A 25114-nucleotide genomic window follows, 5' to 3' on the forward strand; every position below is an offset into this window, starting at 1 on the left:
GTGTGTCCAGAGTGAGGGAGGGAGGGAGGGAAGGGGAAGAATTCAGGGGGGAAGGGACAAGAGGAGCATAGGAGAGGATCATTCCCTGTAGCATTCCTGTGTAGAACACCCTCCTTTACCTTCCAACTCTCCAAAGCCCAACTGAAGCCCTGTATCCTCTGTGACATTTTCTTTGAGCTCCCATAACTCTCCCTCCCCCTTCACCTCTCAAGATTTGGCTGCTGATTTGTAACTTAAACGACATACATCCCAGTAGGCCCTGCCTTCACACTTCACACAAATGCCACATACATTAAGAACTGAGCGGTTGGGATTCCCGCTTCTTATGGTGGTTTACAAAATGGTGAAGAAAAGTGTGCATTCTTACAGTCTTGGCATGTCTCTGGTGAAGGCTGTTTCAAAACTTCTTTTGAAAGTGGCTGCCAATGGACTGATAATTGGTTTCCTGGCTTCCATATGAAGTGTGAAACGTTCTGCTAGCCTGTCAACAAAGCATCACCTATTGTGCAAAGCACCATCAGAGTTGTTTGTGTCTTCCTTCCCTTTGTATCTCTGTGGTGGAGGAATAACTGGACATGGCTCTATGGGAAAGGCTCTCCACTCTTCTGTAAGAAAGCGGGTAAAGCAGGCAGTTTCTGGAAGGTAAGGAATGTGTGCCACCAGCCAGAGCTTCCTCACTAGGACAGCCAGGTTGAGCAAATTTCCTAGGCAGAGACTGAACAGCTCTGAATCTAATGCACGGTGCTCGGCACAGGGTAGACACTCAGTAAATATCCTGGACTGTTTGCAAAGTGGTACTACTTCCAATTGATTTTGCACAGTGGTCCCTGGAGATGTGAATTTACCAAGGAGGACCAGAGAGTAAGAGGAAAGAAGCTGGCTCCATCTTTTCTTTCTTAATGCTTTTCACTGTGAGATACATCATCTTCTTGAAAACCTAGATGTAAAAAAACCATCTATTGAGCATCTACTACTGTGAGGGCAGCTCAAAAGCCAACAAAATGATTCTGAAGTCTCTGCTTGCTAAAGAAAATGTTTTGGAACATGAAGGCAGAATGTATTTGTGTAGTCTCGGCAGGGCAATTCTCTAGCAAAGGCTTGTTTTGAAGAAAATTCTTTAGGAGAAGAACAATGTACCACTTTGCACTTTGGACAATTGTTCAAAGAAATTTGAGATGAGAAAATAATTTCCTCCATCCCCTTCTGATTCCTGAGAAGAAAAGAGCAGTATTGCTTGCAAAGTATTGTATTAATATTTATTGTGACTAATGCGTGATAAAATTTAGGACACTTCTGCTGACTTTTGCTAGAGGTGCTTTTGTATGTACACTTATGAACACTTTATAGATCATAGAGACCAACCTTACTGTTTTATATTTTTATAGATGTTTATAGATGTTGTCTCTTTTCTATTGATCACACACTATGATATATTCGACCTAGAGTCAGGAGCAGAACACCAAAGTTTATTACTGTTTCTCAAAGTATGACCTGCTCTGTAATGGTCCACTTTAGAAGTAGTGTGTGGAAAATGTAAGACTATTCATGTCGTAGTTATCTTTTTCTATAAATATGATCATAGAGGCTTAGAATTTTTGGAGCCAGAATGGAGTGCTGCCCAGTAAACCAAAACCCAGAGACGAGATGCCCCGGCTGCAGTCACGAAGCTGAGCTGGCGCTAAGAATCAGGTTTCCAGATTTTGAATCCAAAGTTCTCTCATTGCACCAGGCCTTTCTTATCACCATCCTTTTGCTACCAATTAGATTACAAGCTCCCTGAGGACAAAGCCCAGGACCTCAGGAAGCACCAGCTTAGGGGCTGGGTAGCCAGCAGAGAGGGGACAGATGGCAGTCCCTCACCTTCATGAAATGCAAATGCAACCTTGCTATGTTGCACAAAGGCATTAGGCCATTTGGCTCTCTCTGGCCTCCTGCACTAAAGCCAGCATCCCTGAGACTCAAGCTGTGTTCTGCTATTCCCGGATGTCCAGTCAAACTTGAGTGATGGGAGCGCCTGGGGACGCTGTCCTCTGCTGTCCCAGAATCATTCGGAAGAAGAAATGCCATGTCGGCCCCCCAGAGTGCCTGCCTCATGGTTCTCATCAATAAGCCTCAGGCCCCTCATCCTCATTTTAAGCCACAGACAGCACAGATCCCTGCTTGCTGGGACAGCTCTGTCCTCCTTTCCTCTCAGTATTTGCAAGTGCCCAGCTTGCAGGGGGCTGCTGGCTCTGCTCCTAGAAATGGAGACCTGCTGAGTAGCACTTCAAGGTCTTCTGCCCTTAGTGAAGGTTTGGAAAGATGTTCAAAAACTACTCCTAGTAAATTCTTGGAGGACTTGAGCAGTAACTGCCCCCCACTGCCTAGGTAGTATTCTGCTACCTGCCCCTCTCAGCATGTGGGCAGGGAACTTTATCCTGGTCCTAAGTAGCAGGCTGGTTCTGCTTCCCACTTCAATCCCACCAGCCTCTGCTCTGCTCATTCCTGCCTGGGCTTGGTCTCTCCAAAAAGGTCAGAGCCTTTGTTCTTGCTTGGCCTGAGCTGCTCCCTGATAACCCTCTCTGCCTTTCCAGGTTTCCACGGCTCCCAGAGTGCTCCCAGGCCAGTGCAGTTGATCAGTGTATTCTAACCCTGTGGGGGAGTAGAGATGGGAAGATTTCATGCAATTTTTTTTTAATAAGGGTGATTTGTTTAAAGTATATCTAAGACTGACTTGATCTTTAAAGCTCATAAGAATTTTTACATAAATAAACTCACATGTCATCAAAAATGCTTTGTCAGATGTGATTTTTTCTTTATTTGAAAAGTAATCGCTGTGGTATGACCCAACTCACCAACTCATACACCACTCTCTATCATCACAGAGACCCCGATAGCCTTCCAGGTGATTCCTCCCACAGCCCCAAGGGGCCTTCATTCTCTAGTATGCAGAAATGCAGAAGTCAGAGGCCCTGAGTAGCCCGCCAACGTGGGTGAAGGATCAGAGGGTCAGGCTGTCTGCCCTTCCCTGAGAGAAGCAAACTGAAAGAGGTGGAGGAGGCAGAGTGGCAAAGGCTGGGAGAAGAAGAGGTGACAGCCTGGAGAAGCTGGGACCTTTGAGTTCCCAACAGAGGCTACGCCTGGGCCTCCCTTGGTTACACACAGCCCCCTCGCACTTGCCAACCCCTGTGACCAAAGACTTAAGGTATCATTTGCGCCGCAAAGTACGGTTAGATCATCCAAGAGGAAGGAAGAAGGGCTTCTTTGTTATTGCCACAGACCACTCAACAGAAACCTCTTCCCCAAAAGATCAACAATCCAAAGATAGCTCAATCCCCCATCCCTCCCTTAATACAATACAAGAGGAAGAGATTTTAGGAAATTTTTTATATCCCGGCAAGGTCATGGTTTCCTGCGGTACCCAGAGGCTGGTACACAGTCTACAATCTTATAAACTCGCCAGTCCTTTTCACCCTGTACAGTGTCAGTGGCAGCAGTGGGGGCGAGGAGAAAAGCCTGAGTCTGAGCCCGGCAGGCCAAGCCCCAGTGGTCTCTACCTTGCTCTTAAGGATCGCATGGAGGGTAAGACGGCATTGAAGAAGGTCCCCAAACATCAAGAGCCGTCACTCTCTGTGCTACAGTGTGCATTACTGCCAGAAATGAGAACCCAACCAGCAACGTTCCAAAGAATAGAAGCTTCCACCAGAGTGAATCTGTGTTACAACCTGCAAGGATGGGGCCTCTGGACTAGGTAGGAAACAGGCACCCTGCCTCTATGTGAACACCCTGACGCCACCTCCTCTCTGCTCACTTACACACGCAGCCTGGCTTCTTAGCCGACCACTGGTTATTCTTTTGGCACGTGATTGCCTTCTGTCCCACCAGCTCAAATGCAGGCTGGCACTCAAACTTGAGTGTATCACCATGGTGAAAACGGGAGCCTTCCCTCTGGCCATAGGCAGGTATGCCAGGGTCGCCGCAACTGCCCTGCTCGATCTCTGAAAGACAAGAAGATGAGAAAACAGAGACAAAGGTGACTTCGTACCTCTCTTGGAGCTGGAGGTCCACATTATGTGCTCTGCTGCCCTTCCACCGTGAGTAACGCTCAGAGCCACACGAGCAGGACACAGAGTGCTGCATAGATGGCTGGATGTTTTCATTTGGAGGAGGTGGGTATATGTTCTTTGTAGTTACCTGTTCCAGGAGCTAGCAAGTCCCAAAGTTGAGAGACTTCCTTACTGCACTTGACCTGGCATCTGGATTACTAATGTCACTCGATGGCTCTTAAGTACAGTCCCTCCCTGGGCAGCAAAGGCAAGCTTGAGCCGAGAGTCAGCAGAACTTTGCTGCCTGCCTTCATGACAAACCAGAGATTAAGTGAGAATCAATAGTCACCGCCTTCTGATATGGAAGCACTTTCATGAAGATATTTTTTTAATTCAATTTGAGACAGCAGCAGGTAAAAGGAAGTAAATGACTCATTAAGTACACTTTTGAGTCAACAGGGCTGTGTCAGACATGAAGTGGGTTCCCCGAGGTAGCTCTCGGGCCTGGGCTCAGCGGGCATAATGGGCTAGCTTCCTCAAGAATGAGTCAATCAGGACCTAGAAGCTTCTGGAATGATGTCTGTTGCACCTAGCGAGGCCCCACCATGTTGTAGAAAGTATACATATGGGGTATGTCTGCCTGTGTCCCTGCCCACAGCAGCTAGTCTGAGGCTGTGATCAGCTCAAAAGAACAGCGTCCTCAGGGGAAGGAAGGAATCTGCCCAGGCTTCCTGCTGTGCAGACACAGCCCTTCATGCATGCCTGCACCCACTGAATTCTCCTGCCGTCAATGTAATCACAAGCATATAATAAGCACCTACTGTGTATCAGTCCCCACCTGTGCTAGACTCTTGAGATCTGGATGTGGTCTCTGCTTTCAAGGAGTGAACAGACAGGAAATGGTATTTATGACAAGGTGATTCATGCTGTGGAAGTCAAGGAGAAGCACTTGACTCCAAGTGGGAGTGACTAGCTGGAAGTAGGGTGTGGGGAGTGAGGCTCCAACCTCGTGCACAAAATTTCACGGAGCACCAAAAACTCAGCAATCAAGACGAATAATAGCTTGGTGCAATATTTTTTTCAAAAATCAATTAACGCATATAAATGCAATCCACAATAAAGAAAAATGCCAACATTTAAAATAAAGGCTGGATCCACCCCTGTACTTGGATGCCTGATCGCTCTTATCTCACCCCTGCCCTGGCCCTGTTGGAGCTTGTCTTTATTTAAAATGTTAATACTTTTATTATGGATATTTTGTATTAACCTTAATTAAAAAAAAATTCATTAAAATATAATTTATCTTAATTAGTCAGTTTTTGGACTCCGCCCTCCCCACCACCAAATGTTGCACCAAGGCGAGTGCCTCACTCACCTCACCCTAGTCCCAGCCCCGGGTCACGGATGCCTTCCTGGAGGAGGTGATGCCTAAACTGAGGCCTGAATAAAGTGGAGGAGCCAGGAAGGTGAAAGGAAAGGCAGGTGAGGAGAGAGAAGAAGGGCCCCTCCAGATGGAGGGCAGAATCCATGCAAGTCCCAGAGGTAGGACTGTTTGGGGGTCTGCAATATAGCAGTGACAATGACAATAACCACCTAGGAGTTATGATCACAACTAAGCTTTAGTTATGTAGCTAGTAACTCTACCACTGATTACGTGCTGGTGGCCACTCGGAGCACTTTACGTATGCTGACTAATTTCACCCTTATAATAGTAACCCTGTATACTAGGTACTATTTTCACCATTTTAAAGGCGAAGAAAATGAGGCACAGAGATGGCACGTAATTGTCCAAAGCCACAGAGCTAGGAAGTGGTGATTCTGGGATCCAAATTTAAGTGGTATGAATTGCCCTAAGGCTTTCAAGCTCTGTGCCATGCGCCTTTCTACAAGCCCCTTCTTCAGGGTGATGAGAGATTAGGCTGGGAAAGGCACTGGTGGGCAGGGCAGCCCGTGAAAGGGCCTGTGCCATCTGCTTAGGAGACTGGACTTCAGGTAGCAGGCAATGGGGAGTCAATACAAGGTTTCATTCTTTTTAATGTTTAATGTTTCGTACTTGAGAAAGATCACTCTGACTGTTGTCTGGAAAATGGTCTGAGGGCAGCAAGCTGGAGGCAGTGAGACCATTCAGTCCTCAGCAAACATTTGAGTGTCTATTTAGTGTGAGCCCTTGTGCTGGGCACTGGGGGTGCAATGGAGACCAAGGCAGATGCAAGCCCTACCTCCAAGGAACCTCCACTCTGGTGGGAGGCTCGAAATAATTTGGGAGATGTTTTCATGGCATCCTGGATGGGGCACAGATAGAGGGGATAAAGAGAGGCAGAAAGATTCAGGAAACCCAGGAAAAAGCCATAGGCCATACTGGAAGTGAGGATATAGGAGTGAAAGAAGGGGCAGGGGTCTCCAATGCTGAAGGTTTGGCCTGGGCACTTGGGTGTGCTTTCACTGAGACAAGAATGCAGTGGGAGGTGCAGGTCTGAATGGAGGGTCACCACTAGGGCGTGCTGTCGTTGAGGTGCTGGTGGGACCTCCAGGTGGAAAAGTCCAGCAGAAAGTGGCTACATGGGTCTTAAGTTCAGGAGAGAAATCTAGTCCAGAAATACAGCTCATAGATGGTGAAAGAAGCTGTGAGACAGAAGAGACCACCCAAGGAGACTGAGGAGAGGTGTTGGGCCAGGACAAGACAGTTAGGGACATTGTAGGGACCAGCAGAATGTTAGACTAAAATCCTGGGGATAGTGGGGCCACAGAAACTTAGAGGAGAATGAGTTTTGACAAGGAAAGCCATAGCCACAAATGCTGCAGGGAAGTTAGAGCGGGTTGAAAAGCAGGTTAGCAGAAGAAGGTCACTGCTGGTGCTGGCTGTAGTAGCTTGAGTGTAATGATGAGGACCAACACCCAGTGGAAGATGCAGAAGATGACACAGGAAGAGTGGATGACTTTCAAATAAAGCACTTCTTGGCAGTGAAGGAATAGAGAGAAATTAGGTAGCAACTCATGAGGGGTATGGCCTTGGAGGAGTGGTTAAAAATATTTCTAATATGGGAGAAACTTGAGCCTATTTAAATGCTAGAGAAGAACCAAGCGAGGGAGGGAGAATGAGAGAGGCAGAGAGAGAGGGAGAAGTGAATGAAAGACATGGAGGAGAAATGGGCAATGATGGCATGAGGCTCCAGAGAAGGCAGGAGGCAGAGCCCCCAGAGCACGCTGAGTGCTGGCCTTAGGGACCAGGAGGGACTGTCCTTCCCTCATGACAGCAGTGAAGAGGGATGGGGTGGTGGCAGTGTTTTCAGGCAGGATGGCAGGATGTTGAGGGAGATCCTGTGATGGCTCAGGCTCTGTTTTCTAAGTGGAGGAGCAAGAGGTCATGGTCTTTGCTGAAGGTGATGGGCCAGGTGCAGGGAAAAGAAATTGATGTTGACAGGAACGTCTGAGGCGGTCCCTCTGGAAGAGAGGAGATTGTGGCTACATGAAGTGCCATGCACTTCTGGGCCCAGCAGGGGTGGAGAGGACTCATTTGTAGGGGCACCACCTGGCAGGACCGTGTGACTTGTCCTAGCAGCCCTTAGTAACTGCAGAGGTGGAGACAGGGGCAGCAGGATTGATTAAGAGGTGGGGTTGGGTTGGAGAAACAGAGGGCACTGGGGCAAAGGAGGAGAGGATGTTGCTAAAAGAATGGCTGGAGCGCTCTCCCAGGGGCTCAGGCAAAGGAAGGAAAGAAGTGAAGAGCGTGGGGGGTGGTCAAGGAAAGGATGATGAACAGGAGCAGAGGGAGTGACAAGTGAAAGGGCTGTGGGGACCAAGGGCCCCGGAGCGGGATGTGTGCGGTTGAGATTTCAGGGCTGCTGCAGCCAGAGTGCAGTGGGCTGAGGAAGTGAGAGGTCAAGGCCTGAGAGACGGGGCGATGGCACGGCTGGGGTGGAGAGGAAGAGGGTGGAATGGCATTGGAGTGAGCACCCGAGTCCACCCGTCACATGCTCACCAAGTGTGGGAAGTGAGCGCTGGCACTGGAGAGGGCTACTGGTAATGGTGACCTCAAGGGAAAGTCAGGTTCAAGGCAGCATTTGGCAAAGTGGTCCAAGGGGGATGTGTTGACCAGGGAACCAAGAGTGGGTGGAGGGGTGAGGATGAACACAGCAGCATGGGGTGAGAGTTCGGTAGCTCCTTCCAGGAAGGCAGGAGTGGCTGGCTTCTGTCCCTCGGCACCCTTTGTCCTGGCCTGGGCTTTCCATCCCAGCTGAGTCAATTCCTGCTGGGAACACAGGGAACAAGTCCCCTGTCTTCCTGCGGACACTGCCTATGCTCCCCCGCCCTGCCTGAAAGGCTCTCGACCTTGCCCTCCTGGTCAGGTGCTGACCAAGTCTGATGTCAGGACCCAGAATTGCCAAATTTTGACTTGGAGAAAAATCATGCATGCAATTTCTTGTTATCCGGTTTAATATAATTCCATTGTATAAGGGTTTCCTCTTCTTTCCCTCTCTCTCTCCTTTTGCCTGCGGAAAGCAAGCTGGGCAGCATGGGATGACTGCTTCTAAGACGCCTCAGAATCCCATCACGACCGGGCTGTGCCGCTCAGCGAATTTGCTGTCCCCTTTCCCAGCTGCTTTATGCTTATCATCTGTGACCAACCTCACTGTCGTCTCCCCAGGTTTTCCATCTTCTAATACCAAATTGGAATCCTCTTTTATGGCAATGTCTGTGCAATAAGCAACCGCATCATGTGTCTCTATAAATTCGCTGACTGTCTGATGTGCTCCAAGAAGGGAAGCCCTTCTTTCGGGGGATGGGGGTCCAAGCTTGTGTCACCTGTGCAGCCTTTCCACATGGGTGGGACCTGGCTTGCTCCATCACTCGTTCATCGTTCCCTCAGCCCGTGCTGTGGCCTCCTGTCCTGCCCTTTCATACAGCCGACTCCTCAATGCTATAGATTTTAGCTCAAAACATCATCTCCTCCAAGACGCTTTCCCTGTCCAGGCATCTCAGCTATTTCCCTTTTTCTTTTCTCTCTTGGTGCCCTGTTCTTTTCCTTCGTAGCACTTATTGTAAGTATTCATCTCTTCAACAAGAACGTTCTGGGTTACTGTTGCAGATGTTGGGGGTGTAGTGATAAAATAAGGGGCACAATCTGTGCCCCTGGAGCTGACTGTCTGGGCGGACATCAGGGATGGCTGATTCATCAGCTCGGCCCCCGGCTCCCAGCTGGCTGCTGGCTGGCCTTCTCGTTTCTGTTTTCCCACCCGCCGGAATGGAAGCCCTGTGGGGCAGGCATTGGTTGTGTGTTGTTGATCACCGTGTACCTGTCACTTAGCGTGGTGTCGGGAACACAGTGAATATTCAGTTTAGTGCATGAGCTCAGTTAATATTTATTGCATAGAAACTGTACCAAGTGCCACACTAAGCACTGAAGATACAGAGCTGCCTGACCCACGGCCCCTGCCCTTGGAGAACTCGGTCATCTGGGTATGGAAATAATTCCAGTGCAAATGATGAGGGCAACTGAGGAAGTGTAGACCCAACCACACAGCCTACGGGCAGCTCCAAACCAGGAACCTGAGAATCAGCCTGGATTCTGCCCTTTCCCTGCCCTCCCTCAGCTCTCACTAGCCCACTCGCGTTGGCTTCCCTCCTAAGCCTCTGCCTCCAGCACCCTCTGCCCTCCACCCCTTCCTCCCTGCCTGAGCTCGGCCCTGGCAATTTCTCTCCTGGACGGCAGGAGTGGCCTGGTGCTTCTCCTGCCTTGTCCCTCCTCCACACTCTCCAAGGCAGTGCAAGATCATCCAGGAAAAACATCTGATCTCCCCTCCGTCCCCTGCTCATGATTCATTCATGGCTTCCTAAAATCCACAGATTAAAACCCCAACTCCGCGGCATGGCGGGAGCCTTGCTTGTTCCCAACCATCCCAGCCTCATCTTTGGTCATTGCCAGCCCTGAGATTTAAATACCACAAAACTGAGCGATCTGGAGGGAGGAGGAATGATGAGCAGAGGCTCTGATGTCACAAAGTCCTGGGTCTAAATCCTGGCTCTAACACTAAGTCATAGACCTGGGCATATAACTTATCTTCTCTGAGCCTTCGTTTTGTCATCTGTGAAATGGAAATGGTAGTAATAACAAGGTTGTTTTGAGGATTAAGTAAGTTTATGTATGCAAGACAATTGTCAGAATGTCCAGTACATGGCATGGAACCAGGAGCCAGTTGGTGTTTCCTTGTTGTTATTACTGTCGCTGCTATTTGCAGAGCCCAGCTGGCTCTCACAGGGCTTTCACATGGCACCTGCTGTCCTCTCTTCATGAAACGACACCCCCTGCTTGTCTGCCAGACAAAGAATCATCTTTCAGTGTCGGTGCAAGTGCGTCCCAGACTGGGATCTTCCCTCTGATCTCCCAGGCAGACTTAGGAGCTCTTTCTCTCGCTCCCAGTCCCTGGAGTGTTTCTGTTACTACAGCAAGGGTGCCACAGTTTTGGGCACCAGTTTGTCCCTGTTAAAAGGTAAGTTTCCTGAGGACTGAGAAAATGTTTTTAAAATGTCTGTATCCCAGCTCACAGTAGAGTACAAGACACAGAGGAGGCATTTAGTAACTGTTTGAGGAGTGACAAGGGGAGGATGTTGGAAGGGAGGGAAGGAAGGCAGCAGGAAAGGGGAACCGGAGGGTGAGAGCGCAATGCCTGGAGAATAGTAACAAGGTCACTGTGGCGGAAAGTTCAAGTGGTGATGAAGAGAGAGGAGGCTGGAAAGATGGTCTGAGACCATGGAGGGCTCGATTCAATGGGTGACAAGTCTCTTAACTTTATCCTGTAGGTTGTCAGCTCCTCCAAGCCAAAGGTCCCATCCTTTCTACTCTTTGGATCCTCAGAATCAGACCCAGGGTCTTCTGCATACTAAGTGCTCCAGATGCGATGCGTTGTTCAATCAGTACAAACTCCAAGCAAGAGACTGAGACAATTTGGTGCACTAGGACAACACTCTGGGCACGCCTCTATCTCCTGGATTTCCCTAGAACCACATCCCACTCCACTTTTCTACTTGTGATGATGGGAAGGACACCGGGAGGTGAGAGACCATGCGTCTACATGTGTACCACTGGGGATTTATGCATCTCTCTGCATGTGATTTTCACGAATGGGAGAGGTGTAGGTGGATGAAGTGGGTGACATTCTCCCCTCTCCCCATCTCCTTCTTCCACAACACTGTTGTGGGTCTGTTGCTGGCTGAAGGAGGCTGGGAAACAGCAGTGAACACAGACATACGGAGCATTTAGGCTGCCACCGAGGTCTGCATTAGCCCCACACTGGAGCTTACCATTTGCAAAACTCATGTATTTAAAGAGTATATCTCATTGGCAGATTACATCCGGCCACATTTTACTGCTGCAGCATCCTCTGCTGTTTGCCAGCCCAGCCCTCAGAGCCAGAACAGACTTGCGCGTAGCACAGATCCCATTGGGTCTCCCTGGGAGGAGATACTGCTGCTTGTGCCTTGAGGCACTTTGGCTCCCAGTGCAGCTGAAAAACATTTAAAGGGATTGTGGAAACTCAATGAGTGTCTTAGAAACATGCCTGGTGTTATTCCTGGCCTAAGTGGGAACATTCGAGCTTCCCAGCTTATGGGGACCAGACAAGAAGTAGAGGTGTCCTGAAAAAAGCAGACAAAAGGCTGAACATGGCCAGGTGTCTGACATCCAACGAGAGGAAAGGCAGTGTCAGAAAGGGAGTGGGGCCCGTGGTGCTGATCTGCTGCCCTTGGCCTCTTTTCAAGCCTGGCTCCAACACCACCTCTTTTAGGAGGCTCACCTGTGCCCACCACCAGGGTTAAAAAGTTCTAGAGAAGGGGATGTGGGAACTGCCTGCGGAGGGCAAGTCTTGGTCCTCTTCCACCCGCTTTCTGTCCACATGTCAGCTTTCTAAACCAACCAGTCCTCTCCCTCAGGGATGTCTGACAAGCTCCTTTTCATCCTGCAAGCCAATCTCTGTTTCAGACATCAGCTCCTCCAGGGAGGCTTCCCTGATGCCCTGGAGCAAGATTAGCTGCCACTCCTTTGTATTTCCCCATCTTCTAGCACTTACTCTACACTTCTGGAAACAGACTACGAATTGGATGAAGGCAGAGACTGTCTCATTGTCCTTGTAGCCTCAGTGTCCTGAATGGTGTCTGCAACACATCACAGGGCCTTAGAATATGGTGAATAAATAGATGACCTCATTCTGAACATGAGTGCCCTGAACTGTTGGGCATCCTTTCTGCATAATCTCTCCCGCCCTGCCCCTCCATATCTCCAGGGCCCCGTCCCAGCTCCTTCCTCCCCTGGGCCAGCCTCCTGGATTCAGCATTAGGCTGCCAGATTCCAGGCTCCAGTCAGGAAGCAAAGAGACTTCCAGATTGAGGCTAAAACTTGTTAGCAAGTTGTGTGTAATTTTATAATGTTTCTGGTACGTGCTAATTGCCTGTTCCTTAAATATTTCTTGTTCTACTGGGAAGCAAAGCAATTGCAACTATGAATGCATTTCCCACAGCTGGCCGCCCCCATGGAGGGAGACTGAAATCTAGGCTCAGAGTGCTCAGATATCTACAGATCCTAAATCCCCTCCCCACCCCAACGTAGGACCGGAAGAATTTGGGGAAAGTAAATGGGGGCTCACGCTTTTGACAAGGGAGGGGGAGTGATACTGCAGTGCCACTTGCTCTCCCCAAAGTAGCATCTCTTTGATCAAATTGGGCAGAGGGGGTATTGATGATGTGGCCATGTGTGCTGGGGAGGAGGGGTATGTAGATGATAGTTATGGGAGGCCTCAGCCTTCAGACGCCTCATGCCATCCTGCAGAACATCTGCACCCCAGTTCCCCTGCCGTCCTTGAGCCAAGATGGTTATCCTGCATGGAATTCCCAGGAGCTGGGACAAAAGGAAGGCTAAGATGGAGGCAGAGGTAATTCTGAAGCTTTGGCAATGGTGCAGGTCGGGAGAAGAGCTGTAGGTCTGGGGAAGCAGTGGAAGGGAGCCAGCTTTCAACCAAGTGTTTACTAAATGCCAGGCCCTGTGCTGGATGCTTCATCAGACCCTGGGGGGACAACCATTCATCAGCCCCTCTTCGCAGATGAGGAAACTCAGCCTTATTGATGAGGAAGGACTGGCACACAGGCAGTCAGTGGAAATGCCTGATTATAGACTGGGTTTGTCCAACCCCACAGCCTACAGGGACAATAGAGAATGCGTGGGCTCTTGGCACCTATGCACTGGGAGTTGGTAAAAGGAATGAAAAAGGAACTGAGAGGGTATCAAGGAGGGTGTCTAATTGTGCCTGTGTAAAAAATCATTACAGTTTAATTCTACAAGCTTTTCTGAGCACATGTTCTGGGCCAGGCACTGGGCTAGGCCCTGCAGGGCTGGAGCAACTAAAAAAATGTAATCTCTGCCTTCGATGGATTCATAGGAGCCAGAGCTTGTTTTGGAATTATTGTCATGGAAAACTTAGGATGCCACATGAAAGATTTTGTATTTTATCATGAAGTCAATGAGAAATTGTCATTAAAGTTTTTTTTTTTTTTTTTGTAAGGAGAGAATTGTGCCAGATTTGGCTTCTGGGAAGCTCACTGTGCTCTGTTTGGCAGGTGGGAGGGGATGGGGAGGGACAGGACTGGAGTCAGGGATGCTGGTTGGAGGACTGGGCTGTCCTTAGTGGGAAGGGATGAGGGAGGGACTCAACTACAGCAATGAAAGAGTGGGACACGCAGAGGGAGAACTGACAGAATCTGGGAGTGGAGCTAGAGATGGGGACAGGGAAAAGGAGCAGGTAGGGATGATGCACAGTGATGGGGTGGATGGTGGTGCTGTGTGTCAAGACAGGGGACACAAGTACAGGTTGTGGGCACGAGGGTGGAGATGGCGAGCTTGGTTTTGGATGGTGTGTGGACTGAATGTTTGGGCCCACCCTCATTCATATGTTGAGACCCTTAGCCCTCAGTGTGTATTTGGAGATGGGGCCTCTAAGGAAGTAATAAATTAAATGAGGTCATAAGGGTGGGGCCCTGATCCCATAGGATTGGCGTCTCTATAAGAAGAAACACCAGAGAGCTCACATGCAAGCTCTGTCTCTCTCTCTCTCTCTCTCTCTCTCTCTCTCACTCTCTCACTCTCTCTTTGTGCACATACTAAGGAAAGGCCAAAGTGAGAAGGTGGCTGTCTGCAAGCCAGGAAGACAGCCCTTACCAGAAACCAAATCAGCCATAACCTTGATCTTGGACCTCTACCCTTCAAAACTGTAAGAAATTAAATTTCTGTTGTTTAAACCACCCAGTCTATGGTATATTGTTATGGCAGCTGAGAAGACTAATATAGATGAGTTGGGTTTGAGATGTCTGAGGGGGAAGCGATAGAAAAATGTGTAACAGGTAGACGGAAATGCAAATGGGGAGCAGATGTGGAAGTCACCAGGGTTTAGGATGAAGCTGAAGCCACGGGAGTAGAAGTGACCAACTGAGGAAGGTTCTAGAATAAGAGGACTGAAGGCTGAGGACAGACCCTGAGGAGCTGTGCAGGAGCTGTGAAGGAGCAGCCAGAGAGGTGAAGGAGAACCAGGAGGCAGGGGTGACAGAAGCCCAGAGACCAGGAGGGCCAGGGACTCAGAGTCACACTGGGGTGCCTGGGAACTCAACCCCGGCACCTTTTTACAGCAGAGGGGGCTCTTCACCGTGGAGGTGTGAGACCAATGGACTTCATCCCTCAAATAAAAAGTCCAAGATGGAAGGGACAGAAGGAAAAGGTAGACCCACCCGGATTTAACCCTTCACAGGTTCTTCTTTCCAGTGGACTCAGTTCAAATGCTTTCTAAGGCCTCAAGGCTCCCTGTGAGCTGGATTCTGCCTCTACACCCTGCACTGTGCCCACAGTGGACCATGTCATTTCTCAGCCAGCTAGTGGAGTGAGGGCCCTACGCTGGTGGGAGGCAGGGATCTAAAACTGGCGCCTGTCAGACAAGCACAGGCCACCTGTAGGCTGACCCAAGCCTGGCCTGAAGGACAGGAAACCTGGAAGGTTTGGGTGGAGAGAAACTTTGGTGGTCCCCAGGTTAGGACAACGTCTCTGTACCAGGCAGTATGTAAGGAGTTTTCTGTGATCTCATCTCACTGTCATAACAATGTTATAAGGTTGGCATTATCTCCATTTTATGAGTGGGGAAATTGAGCCTCAGAGAGGACACGTGACTTTCCCAAGGTCACACAGCTGGCACCATGCTGGGATTCACCAGGTCTGGTTCAATTTCAGAGTCTGTTCTATCTTCATAGGACCCGTTGCCTGCTCAGAACCTGCTATGGGCTTAGTGATGTCTCTAAATACCCCGACACTCCTTCCTGATTTGTCAGGGGTCCGAGGAGAAGTCCTGCTGCCACAGAGCCTGTGACCAGCAGTCATGCAGGGTATGCTTTCAGACAATATCTAGGTTGCTCACTGCTGGAGTCACAGCACCCAGCTTACCACTAGTCACGTAACGGGGGCTTAATCAATAGTGGCAGAGTGAAATGGACAAATGAACGAATGAACAAAACCGCCAGCCTCTAGAGACATGGAATCCAGGCTCACAATATATGGCCCATTTGGTTGGGGCAAAGCTTTGGCTTCTATAAAGATTTTATAAGGAATTGAAATTTCATAATTTTGTGAGGCTCCTGATACAGGGGGAAAATCACAGACTTTGAAGCCAGAGAGACACGGGCTCACATCCTGTCTCTGCCACATGTCCCATACTTCTGTGTGACCTCGGGCAGGTTACTTCTCTCCTCTGAGTCTCAGATTCCTCCCCTATAAAATAGCAGCCATCGTATAGTGGTGAGCATTCAGTGAGATGAAGCAATGTTTTTCAAACCAGTGTTTAGCTATGAATTTTCTCTTGAGTAAAAGAAGGCTTACAAGGAGTAAAAGAAAAGAAAGGAAGAAGAAATGGAGACAGGGTCGAAGCCTCCCTGCTAGGCATTCCCCAACCCACTTTGGTGGTCCCTGGAGATACCCCAAGTCTTTGTATAACACTGTTTGAGAACACTGACATAATGAACATAAAGCTTCTGGCACGTAGTAGGCTCTCAACAAATGTGATGAAATCACATCAAACAAATCTTATCCCTCTTTCCCACATGACAACGCTTCAGATATCTGGACACAGCTCTCAAGTCTCCTGAGTCCACTTTTCCTCCAAGTAAACATTTGGGGTCATTAACATTTCTCACATGGATTGGCGTAAATCCTCTCCTATCTGTCTCAAGCTGAGGTCCCCACGTCTAAGCTCAGTTCTCTGATCCTGACCAGGGCATAATAAAGCACAACTAACTCCCTGGGATAAATTCGAATAGCTTATTTTTTGAATCCTAAAACAGGACTTGATATTCCCACTTCATCTTATCCTATTAATTTAGCCCATGGCTCTACCCCACACAGATCATTCTGCACTCTTTGCTGATTGGCATTGTCATCCCTTTCAAGTCATGCTATTTATGTCTTAATCAAATCATTGGCAAAATATGGACAGATTAAGGGCATGTGGATGACATGGGATCATTCCTCCCTACTTCTGGGAACATTCACTGCTGAGCATCTGCAGAGTTTCAGAATTAGGGGAAAACTTAGAAACTGCATGCAAAGCTATTCACCTTTTCGAAGTAGTGAGTGACAGAGCTTGGACCTGAGTCAGGGTCCCCTGATTTCTTGTCTAGTGCTCTTTCCATTGCCCACAGCTGTTTATGTGTAACTTTGTGAACCAGAACAGCACATTCATTTAATTACCTGGGTATTCACTCATTAGCTGCTCACTAATTGCTTTGCAATTTGCAGCATTTCTTATTTTCACATTTTTTATCTAACAATCTTCATAGGACCCCCGTGACCTAGGTTATATTATTATCTCCATCTCACAGTAAAGAAAAAGAGCTCAAGAAAAGGTTCATGACTTGTTCTGGCAGCAGAAAGTGACAGGACCAGGATTTGCACTCGGCATTTGTCACCCATAAGCATTCTCTGTCTGCTGCTCTGCCTCACTTAATCACATGACTTTCTATTCTTAGAACAGTACAACCCTCATCTTTGCCCCTGGGGACATCGAGGTATGATAATGTTAGTGTAGGAAATATGGGCTAGCTTCCTGTTATGGGTTGAATTATGTCCCCCCAAAAGGTATGTTGAAGTTCTAATTCCTGGTATGTAGAAATATGACCTCATTTGGAAAGAGAATCTTTGCGGATGTAATCAAGTTAAGATGAGGCCACACTGGAGCAGGGCGAGCCCTCAATCCAATATGCTGATGTCCTTATAAGAAGAGAAGAGGGACACACAGGAATGTGTGTGATGACAGAGGAGAGATTGGAGTGATGCAGCTCTAAGCCAAGGAATGCTAAGGACTGGGCCACCATCAGAAGCTAGCAAGAGACAAAGAAGGATTCTACCCAGAGCCTCCGAGAAGCATGGCCCTGCTGACACCTTGATTTCAGATTTTCAGCCTCTAGACTGTGAGAGAATAAATTTCTGTCGCTTTAAGCCACCCAGTTTGAGATACCTTTGTTAGGGCAGCCCACAAATGAATGCCCTTCCTGTGCGTTAGGAGGAAACAGCACAGGTCCCAGAACAGGAAGAGCCTTGGGCACACTCGGGTTGGGAAGGGAGCAGGTGTGAGTCACACCGAAGATGTACCTTCTCTCCCCTCTCTGCCTCCTGTACCTGGCAGCCACTAGTTACTCTGAGGCCTTATAGCTCACTTTCTTGATAAAGCCTTTCCTGTTCTCCCAGGAAGGACGACTGCTCCCTCCTCTGGGCTCCTACTGGCTCTGTCTGTGGCAGCCATCTCACCTTAACACCTCAGTCATCTTCCCCTCTCTCATCACTGGAAGTGAAAGCCCTTTGAGGAGAGGCCTCAGTCAGGTGCATCTGTCCCCCTCGTGCTGGTCTGGAGTCTGGCACCTAACAGGGGCTTTGCGATTACTTGTGGCATGGCTTTTCCTTCCCTTTATGTGGGGACTGGCACTAGCAGTCACTGACCAACAGGAGGTGTGGAAGTGCACAGAAGGACAACAGTGTGGTAGCTCTCAGGCCCCAGAGTTTGCAGTTCTCTTAATGCCTGTTCCCAGCAAGAGATGAGTCTGCATCCTCCTTAGGCTACCATCAATGGTGGGTGTCTGTCCCTAGCCTTATGCACAGAGTCACTCAGTCATAACCATGAAACCCAAATAGGGCAGCCTGGGAAGCTATTGTCCCTGGTCTAAAGATTTTGAAAACAAGCGAGGTTCACAAAGTTTACAGTTGACTTAGAAATCTACAACCTGAGTCAGGTATGAACTGGGGATGAAACTGATAAATGTGCCCGGCACTGGGTGCCCAGCATTTTAAGTGATTTATATCAGATAATCCTCAAAACAACTGGGGAGACCCACCGAACAAAAGAGGCTGAGCCCAGAGAAGTCGAATAATGTGCCTAAGGAGTGGAAGCTAGTGCCAGGCAGACCCAGGATTTGAACCAGGGCTTTCTGATTCCAAATTGAGACCCCAAGTCTCAGACTCCCCGGGCAGAGTTCATTTGGATCCCCAAGAGCAGTTACCTTCATAAGAAGCCTTGAATCCCAAGGAGCTGCCACTGCCATCGGTCTGGAAGAGGAGCCACATTTGATGGTTGGTGCTGACAATGAGATCTGGGACTGATGTACCTGTCAGGCTATATCAGAAGAGAGACATTTAGAGGTGTGCACCCCACCGTGGCACCCGAACAAAATGACTGCCCACCCAGCGACATCTACAGCACCATCCAGAGCCAGGCCCACTGTGGGGCAGATTCCAGGCCCTGTGCTGCTGACACTGGAGCCCAGCAGCATGTGCTCCACACGCTGGGAAGACTCATCACCTTTCCCCTCAGCCATGGGCAGAGCTTCAATTTCACCTCTGGCTCCCTTGCCCAGACTCTGGGCTCCTGAGGGACATCTGTGTCCTCGCGTGCTCAGGGGACAGGGCTAGCTAAAACCAAATCTAATCAAGGGGTTACACTCTTGCAACCTTTGATCTCTCATGTGATCTACACCGCAGAAAAGATGCAGACAGAAACCCACTTCCCCAGCCAGAACCCAAGCCACTCCTTTTAATAGACATCTCCTTCCGTTCCAGAATGAGAAGCAAGGCTTAACGTGAACAGTCACCGAGGGCCAGGCTCCTTTTGGACAAGAGGGTTTAAGCACAGGGAGGATTCTGATTCAACTCAGTTTACCAAGAGAACCTACCCAGGCCAGATACTGTGCTGACCAGTTTCCCACCACGATCTCATTTAATGCCCTTGTATCCTGTGAGGTGGGGATGGCCATTCCCACTGCACAGATGAGAAGACAGAGGGGTAGAACAGGCATTGGTTTCCCCAAGGTCAACCTGATAGAGGATGGCAGAGCTGAGGTCCACAGTGCAGACTGTAGTTCCAGAAGAAAACTGGCTCCATCCTTCTGGACAGATCACCAGCACAGATTGGGGGAGAGGGTGATTGAACTAATGGGTCCCAATCTGCTCTACCCTGGGGACTCCAAGACTGGGGGGCTGTTGAGTTGGTCGCAGAGAGATGATCATCATACCACGAAGTGCCAGGAGTGGGATGGAGCTGGGATAGACCCCTGGAATATACCAGCCTGGGTGTGACATCCCGAACTTAGGGCTCTGACATTCCGTAATGAGAAGGGAGTGAGGCCGGGCTGGGGCTGGCTCCTGGGTTTAGGGCAGTGGTGAGTGAGAGAGAAGGACAAGGCCTCTGGTCTTTCCTCTGTTTGACTCAATGATGACAGCAAAGGAGTCCAACCTTTGCACACATTTCCCTGAAGGATTGAGATCGATGTTGGCTTCAAGAGATCTGGGGGTGGTGGAGAGCCCGTGGGCTGCTAGAGAACTTGTTGAGATCCCACTGAAACTACACTGATCCAGAGACCTGGGTCCAAGCTTGGCTCTGCCATTCATCTGCTGTGGGACTTTGGACCTCTCTGCACCAAAAGTGGCTGAGACTCTCTGGGCTTTTTTCACTCCATGTTAAATGAGGGGACTGTGCTATATAATCCCCAAAAGCCTCTTCAGCTCTGACATTGTAAGATTCTCTCTATGACAAAGCACAAGGGGTCTTGGGAGGAGAGAGAGCTTGGAACTTGGCCTCAGGCACGCTGAGAGGATGCACCACACAGGTCTGCAAACTAGGGCAGAAGGGGAATAATGGGATGCCCTAGAGGGAGTGGGTGTGATGGCTAATTCTATGCGTCAACTTGACTAGGCCACCAGGTGCCCAGGTGTCTGGTCAAACATTATTCTGGGTATTTCTGTGAGAGTGTTTTTGGATGAAATGAGTATTTAAATCAGTAGGCTGAGTAAAGCAGATTGCCCTTCCAGTGTGGGTGGAGCTCATCCCATCAGCTGAAGGCTGAATAGAACAAAAAGGTGGACCCCTTCCCTGAGTAAGAGAATTCTTCCCGCCTGATTGCCTTTGAACGGGGAAGGGAATTGCCTTCCTCCAGCTTGCTGACTCCCCATGCAGGTCTTGGGACCAGTCAGCCTACAAAATCACACAAGCCAGTTCCTTATAATAACTCTCTCTGTCTATCTATTTATCTATCTATTTACCTACCTACCTACCTATCTATCATCTCCTGTTGGTTCTGTTTCTCTGGACACCTTGGCTAGTTCAGTGGAGTAGGCAGCGGAGGATGCCCTTTGGGCTCACATTCCCTTTCTTTGTCCTGAGAGATCCCAAGTCCCAGCCATGTCACCTGACTCAGTGGGTACCATCAGATTAGATGAGTTGATTAACTGCATGGATAACATCATCTCCAGATAGGTGTGGGGTAGGTGAAGAGGGACCCAGAACAGACAAGCCCCTGGACAAGCCAGCTATTACTGAACAATGATTTCTCATTCAGCATTAAAACCAGAGGGTTGGAAGCATTAAAACCAGCCTGGTTGGAAGGGAGCGTGGCATGGGACACCGTCCTTGACCAAAATCAAAAGACATGAACTTGAGTGCTGGTTCTGCTACCGACCGTCTCTGCAATCATTGGGCCTCAGTCTCTATACCTGTTAAGTGGGGATAATAATACCTTTCTCAGAGGGCTGTTGTGGGGCTTAATCAAGATAATTGATGCAAAAGTCCTCATTACAGTGTCTGGTGCATAGCTGGTGCTCAGTGTATGTGATTCTCCGTCATTCTTGGTAGGGAGATGGACACAGTCAGGCCTGTCTGTCTCTGAGGCTGGGTCACATTTACTGAACAGCAACATTTCCCAACTTTTATGTCAGGTTATTGGTGGGGGGCAAAGGAGGAGTTGAAGGGCCCCCAAATGCAAAGGCCCAACCACATGGTGTAATCCCAGGACAGCCTGATATATTGTCCTCTCCCTTGACTAGACCACTTCGTACTGGCCTTTCTTGGGTCAGGAAATATGGTCACTATGTATACGTGGTCCTGATTCTCTGAAGCTATCCATTTTCCCGATAGTTCTGAGTATGCAGTACAGTTAGCAACACACTCCCACTGTCTCTGTCTGAGCTCAGACTGCCATGGATGTCCGTGGCTTAGAGTAAAAACTGCTGGGTGGCAGAAATAGGGTCTGCATGGAAGCAGAGAGCCAAGTGGAAAGTTCCAGGCTCCCACACAAAACTTCTCCTGCCCTCTAAGAGACTACTCATTCTGTACACTTTTCATGTGGATTCCCAGTGAGAATTTGGCCCAGTGCTCTTTTCCCCTTGGTTGGAGTACAGAGAGGTGGAGGAATTGTTGCTGAGACCAGGAGCATGGTAGGACACTGTCCTGGCTGCGGCGTGGTCTGGCGATCAGGCAGGACTTGGCAAGCCCATCCCACCACGCTCAGCCAAGGTCCACGTGCTGTCCCACCCTCCAGACCACACACACCGCTGCACTTACATGTAAAGAACCGTCTTCTGGTCTCCGTCCTGCCCACCGTCCCCAACTGTCAGGGTGTCATAACCCCTCTCCAAATCAAACTCCTCAAAGGCAAGCTTGATCACCTAGGGAGGGAGCACAGGGTTACAAGCAGGCAGGGGCTGTGAGAAGACTTATGAAGCCTGAGAATAGTAAGAATTTTCCTCATAATGTTCAGATGCCCAGAGTCATTGGGGGCTCCGTCCTACACAAACTGCTCATTTCTGTGCCAGCTTTACGAATGTGAACTGTTTCTCTCCAGACAATACTGTCTCCAGGGCCTCCTGATGTTTCTGAAGATGTTCATGGCACATCTGGCCAATTCTGGAGGCTGTCACAGCAACACCAGGCACATCTGGCCGACTGTTAGATGATTAGACTCTTTCTTCACGCTTTAATGCACAGAAATCCCTGACGGCTTGGTGGCACTTTTTTAGGCCACATGTGGAATCTCAGCTCTCCTGCCCCCAGGGACCTGTAGAAGTTTCTCTCAGCCGCTCCTCTGTTTGCTCTTCTCCGTCCTTTTTGTTTGTTTATTTGTTGAATAAATGAATGTCTCAGGATGAGGTTTCGACGAGATTCCTTCCTCTTAACTAGCTTTACTCCTGCATTCTATGGATATCTAATAAGCATTCCCCATATGCCAGGCTAGAAAGTGGGGTTTCAGCAGTGAGCACTACCCAGTCCCTGCCTCAGGGGCAAGGGGTGACAGAAAAGCAATCCGATGACCACAGCACCAGGGGACAGAGGCCGCGGTGGGCTGTGGGAACAGGGGAGCCTGCAGGTCCCCTGCCTGCACTGGGGGTGGAGGAGCTACTTGGGATGGTGGCGTTTGAGGGAATTCTGAAGACTCTGTCAGGTCAAAGAGGGATTCTGGGTGAGGGAGGAAGTCGTCTGCGAAGGAGTCAGGTGAACAGAGCCTGAGCTCTGGCAGAGATGGAACATTCCAGAACGAGTTGTTCAGTGTCTGTACAATTACAGAGCAGAAGGTCTACAGACCGAGCATACCTGCCTAGCTGCCTCGCTCTGGGGGACCATGTGGCCAGGCCCTCAGTGTTACGGGTGACTCGGGAAGGTCCAGAACATGAGAAGTTTGCCTGGAGCTTGATCCAAAGGTCTCATATCTCCCTGCCCTCAAAGAACTGGGGTTTGTCTGAGGGAGGGGTGGGAGGAGAGTTTTAAACACTGGGTGACGGCCACATACGTTGGAGAACACATCAGTCCGGCTGCTTGTGTGGAACTGATCACGGGTGAGGCGGGCAGCGGAGGACGGTTCCAAGCTTCAGCAATGGGAGAGGGGAAGAGGGGCAGGTGCTGGTGACGTGTGCGGCTTTGGGACTGAATGGACGCGGGGGCTGAGGAGAGGGAGGAAGCTGTGCTGATCTGCAGGTTTCTGGCTTGGGTAACTGGGTGGGTGGGTGGTGGCGCCTTTCATGAAAACAATGTACAGAAGCACCCACTCCTAATGTCTACCTGGGTCTCTTTTTGTCCATTTCAGTCTAATGATGATCTTCACTCCCCCAACCAGAGGCTGGGGGGAGCTGAAGTTGCTCCTTCGTTTTCTATTCTACAACTCAAAGAGTACAGATTCCTGTGGATAATTTTTCCTAGTTGTGACTGATGCCTTCTGCAGGTTTCCTCCGTCCAAACCAAACAGCTCGGCTCCCCCTGCTGCCAGTGTCCCAGCAGAGCCTCACCCCAAGGTGCTTTTGGGTGTCTCTGAAGCCCTCATTCATGAGCCTGGGTGCCCTCCATGCAGGGCGCCTCTGCACATGCACAGTGAGGAGCATGCTCTGGATAAGAGCATCCCTGAGCACTTCTCAGCTAAGTGGGTCTAAGAAAGACACAGAGGAGGAAGTAATTGCCATTGGCTTGGACAGAGGCCAAAGGAGGCTTCCTGGAGGAAATGAATCCCAGGCTGTGTTTGCAAGATAAACTGGAGTTCAACCAATAGGTATGGAAGGCACAGCAATCCGGGCACGAGAATGAGCAGAGAGTGGAACGGTGTGACTTGTCCAGACACTTGGAATTGATTTAGAGTTGTTTAAACAGGGAAGTGGAGGGTGGTGATGTGAGGGAACTAGGAGAAGCCAGATTAGGAAAGGCTGTGTGTCATGCTAAGGATTTGGGGCTTTGTCCTAAAGACGACAGGGAGATATGGAAGAGTTGTGAGCAAAGGTATGACATGAGATTTTTGTTTTAGGAGCGACAGCATTGGGGATGGTTGAAAACCAGGAGACAGACCAGTTACTGGGCTGTAGCAATAGTCCAGGTGAGGGAGACGGGGCTTGTAGCAGGCAGTCGCTGGGCTGGGCTAGTAAAGAGGGGGTGGAGTTTAGCTGTCAGTAGTGAGTGGGGATTTCTTGGCCCTGTGAGTCTCCCATCCAGAATATTCCCTGTTGGCTAATGGCATCATCCAGGGATAATTTGCTCAGGCTGGAATCTCCTTCCCATCTCTCATCCTCAACATTCCTGCCCTGCGGAACATTTCCTGGGGTCTCATTTCCCAGCCTAACACACAAGGAGGGGCCGAACAGCCTGTGAGGCCACCTGAGCTCCTGGGCGTGCCCACCAGGGAGCCCACAACTCCCGTGTGCACAGGCTCTACCCTCTCCCTGTCGCTCCCCTAGCAAGTTTCTCCCCATCCTTGAGCTCCCTCCTGTCTCCGTTCTCTCTGAGGGGCCTTGACAAGGCTTAGCGTCCTCTCACCTTGCTTTAGGTACTTACCTGCTGTTCTGTGATTGATCTGTTCACCTGTTCCTCCACTATGCCAGGAGCTCCTGGAAGGCAGGGATCAGGTCTCACTGCCTCTGTCCCACCAGTGCCTGTCAGTGTGCCAGGCATGTACCAGGGGCTCAGACAATGTTGAATGACAGAACATTTTTGAAACCTTTCCTGATTATCTGGCATGGATGGATTGCTAGGCTCTCAGATCCCTCACAGTAGTTATACTCTAGAATGAAATTTGGCAAACTTTTTCTGTAAGGGGCCAGACAGTAAACATTTTCCCCCTTGTGGATCATATGATCTCTGTCACAACTACATACATCATGACCATGGCCATACATAATATGTACATGAATGGGCATGGCTGTGTTCCAGTAAAACTTTATTTATAAAACAAGCAATGAGCTATATCTGGCATGTGAGCTATAGTTTGCCAACCCCTGG

General features: G+C 49.5%; 1 protein-coding gene across 1 annotated transcript in view; it reads right to left on the reverse strand.

The window, feature by feature from the left end:
• The window catches only part of CSMD2 (CUB and Sushi multiple domains 2), a 588341-nt gene that overhangs the window by 226249 nt on the left and 336978 nt on the right, over positions 1-25114 (reverse strand). The window contains exons 11-13 of the mRNA XM_063104124.1: positions 21926-22029; positions 18594-18706; positions 3795-3977 (exon numbers count right to left, since the gene is read on the reverse strand). Of these exons, the coding sequence (XP_062960194.1) occupies positions 3795-3977; positions 18594-18706; positions 21926-22029 (400 nt within the window). The remainder of the gene's footprint in view (positions 1-3794; positions 3978-18593; positions 18707-21925; positions 22030-25114) is intronic.

Source organism: Cynocephalus volans, chromosome 8 (assembly GCF_027409185.1).
Source record: "Cynocephalus volans isolate mCynVol1 chromosome 8, mCynVol1.pri, whole genome shotgun sequence".
In the NCBI taxonomy this organism is placed as follows: Eukaryota; Metazoa; Chordata; class Mammalia; order Dermoptera; family Cynocephalidae; genus Cynocephalus; species Cynocephalus volans.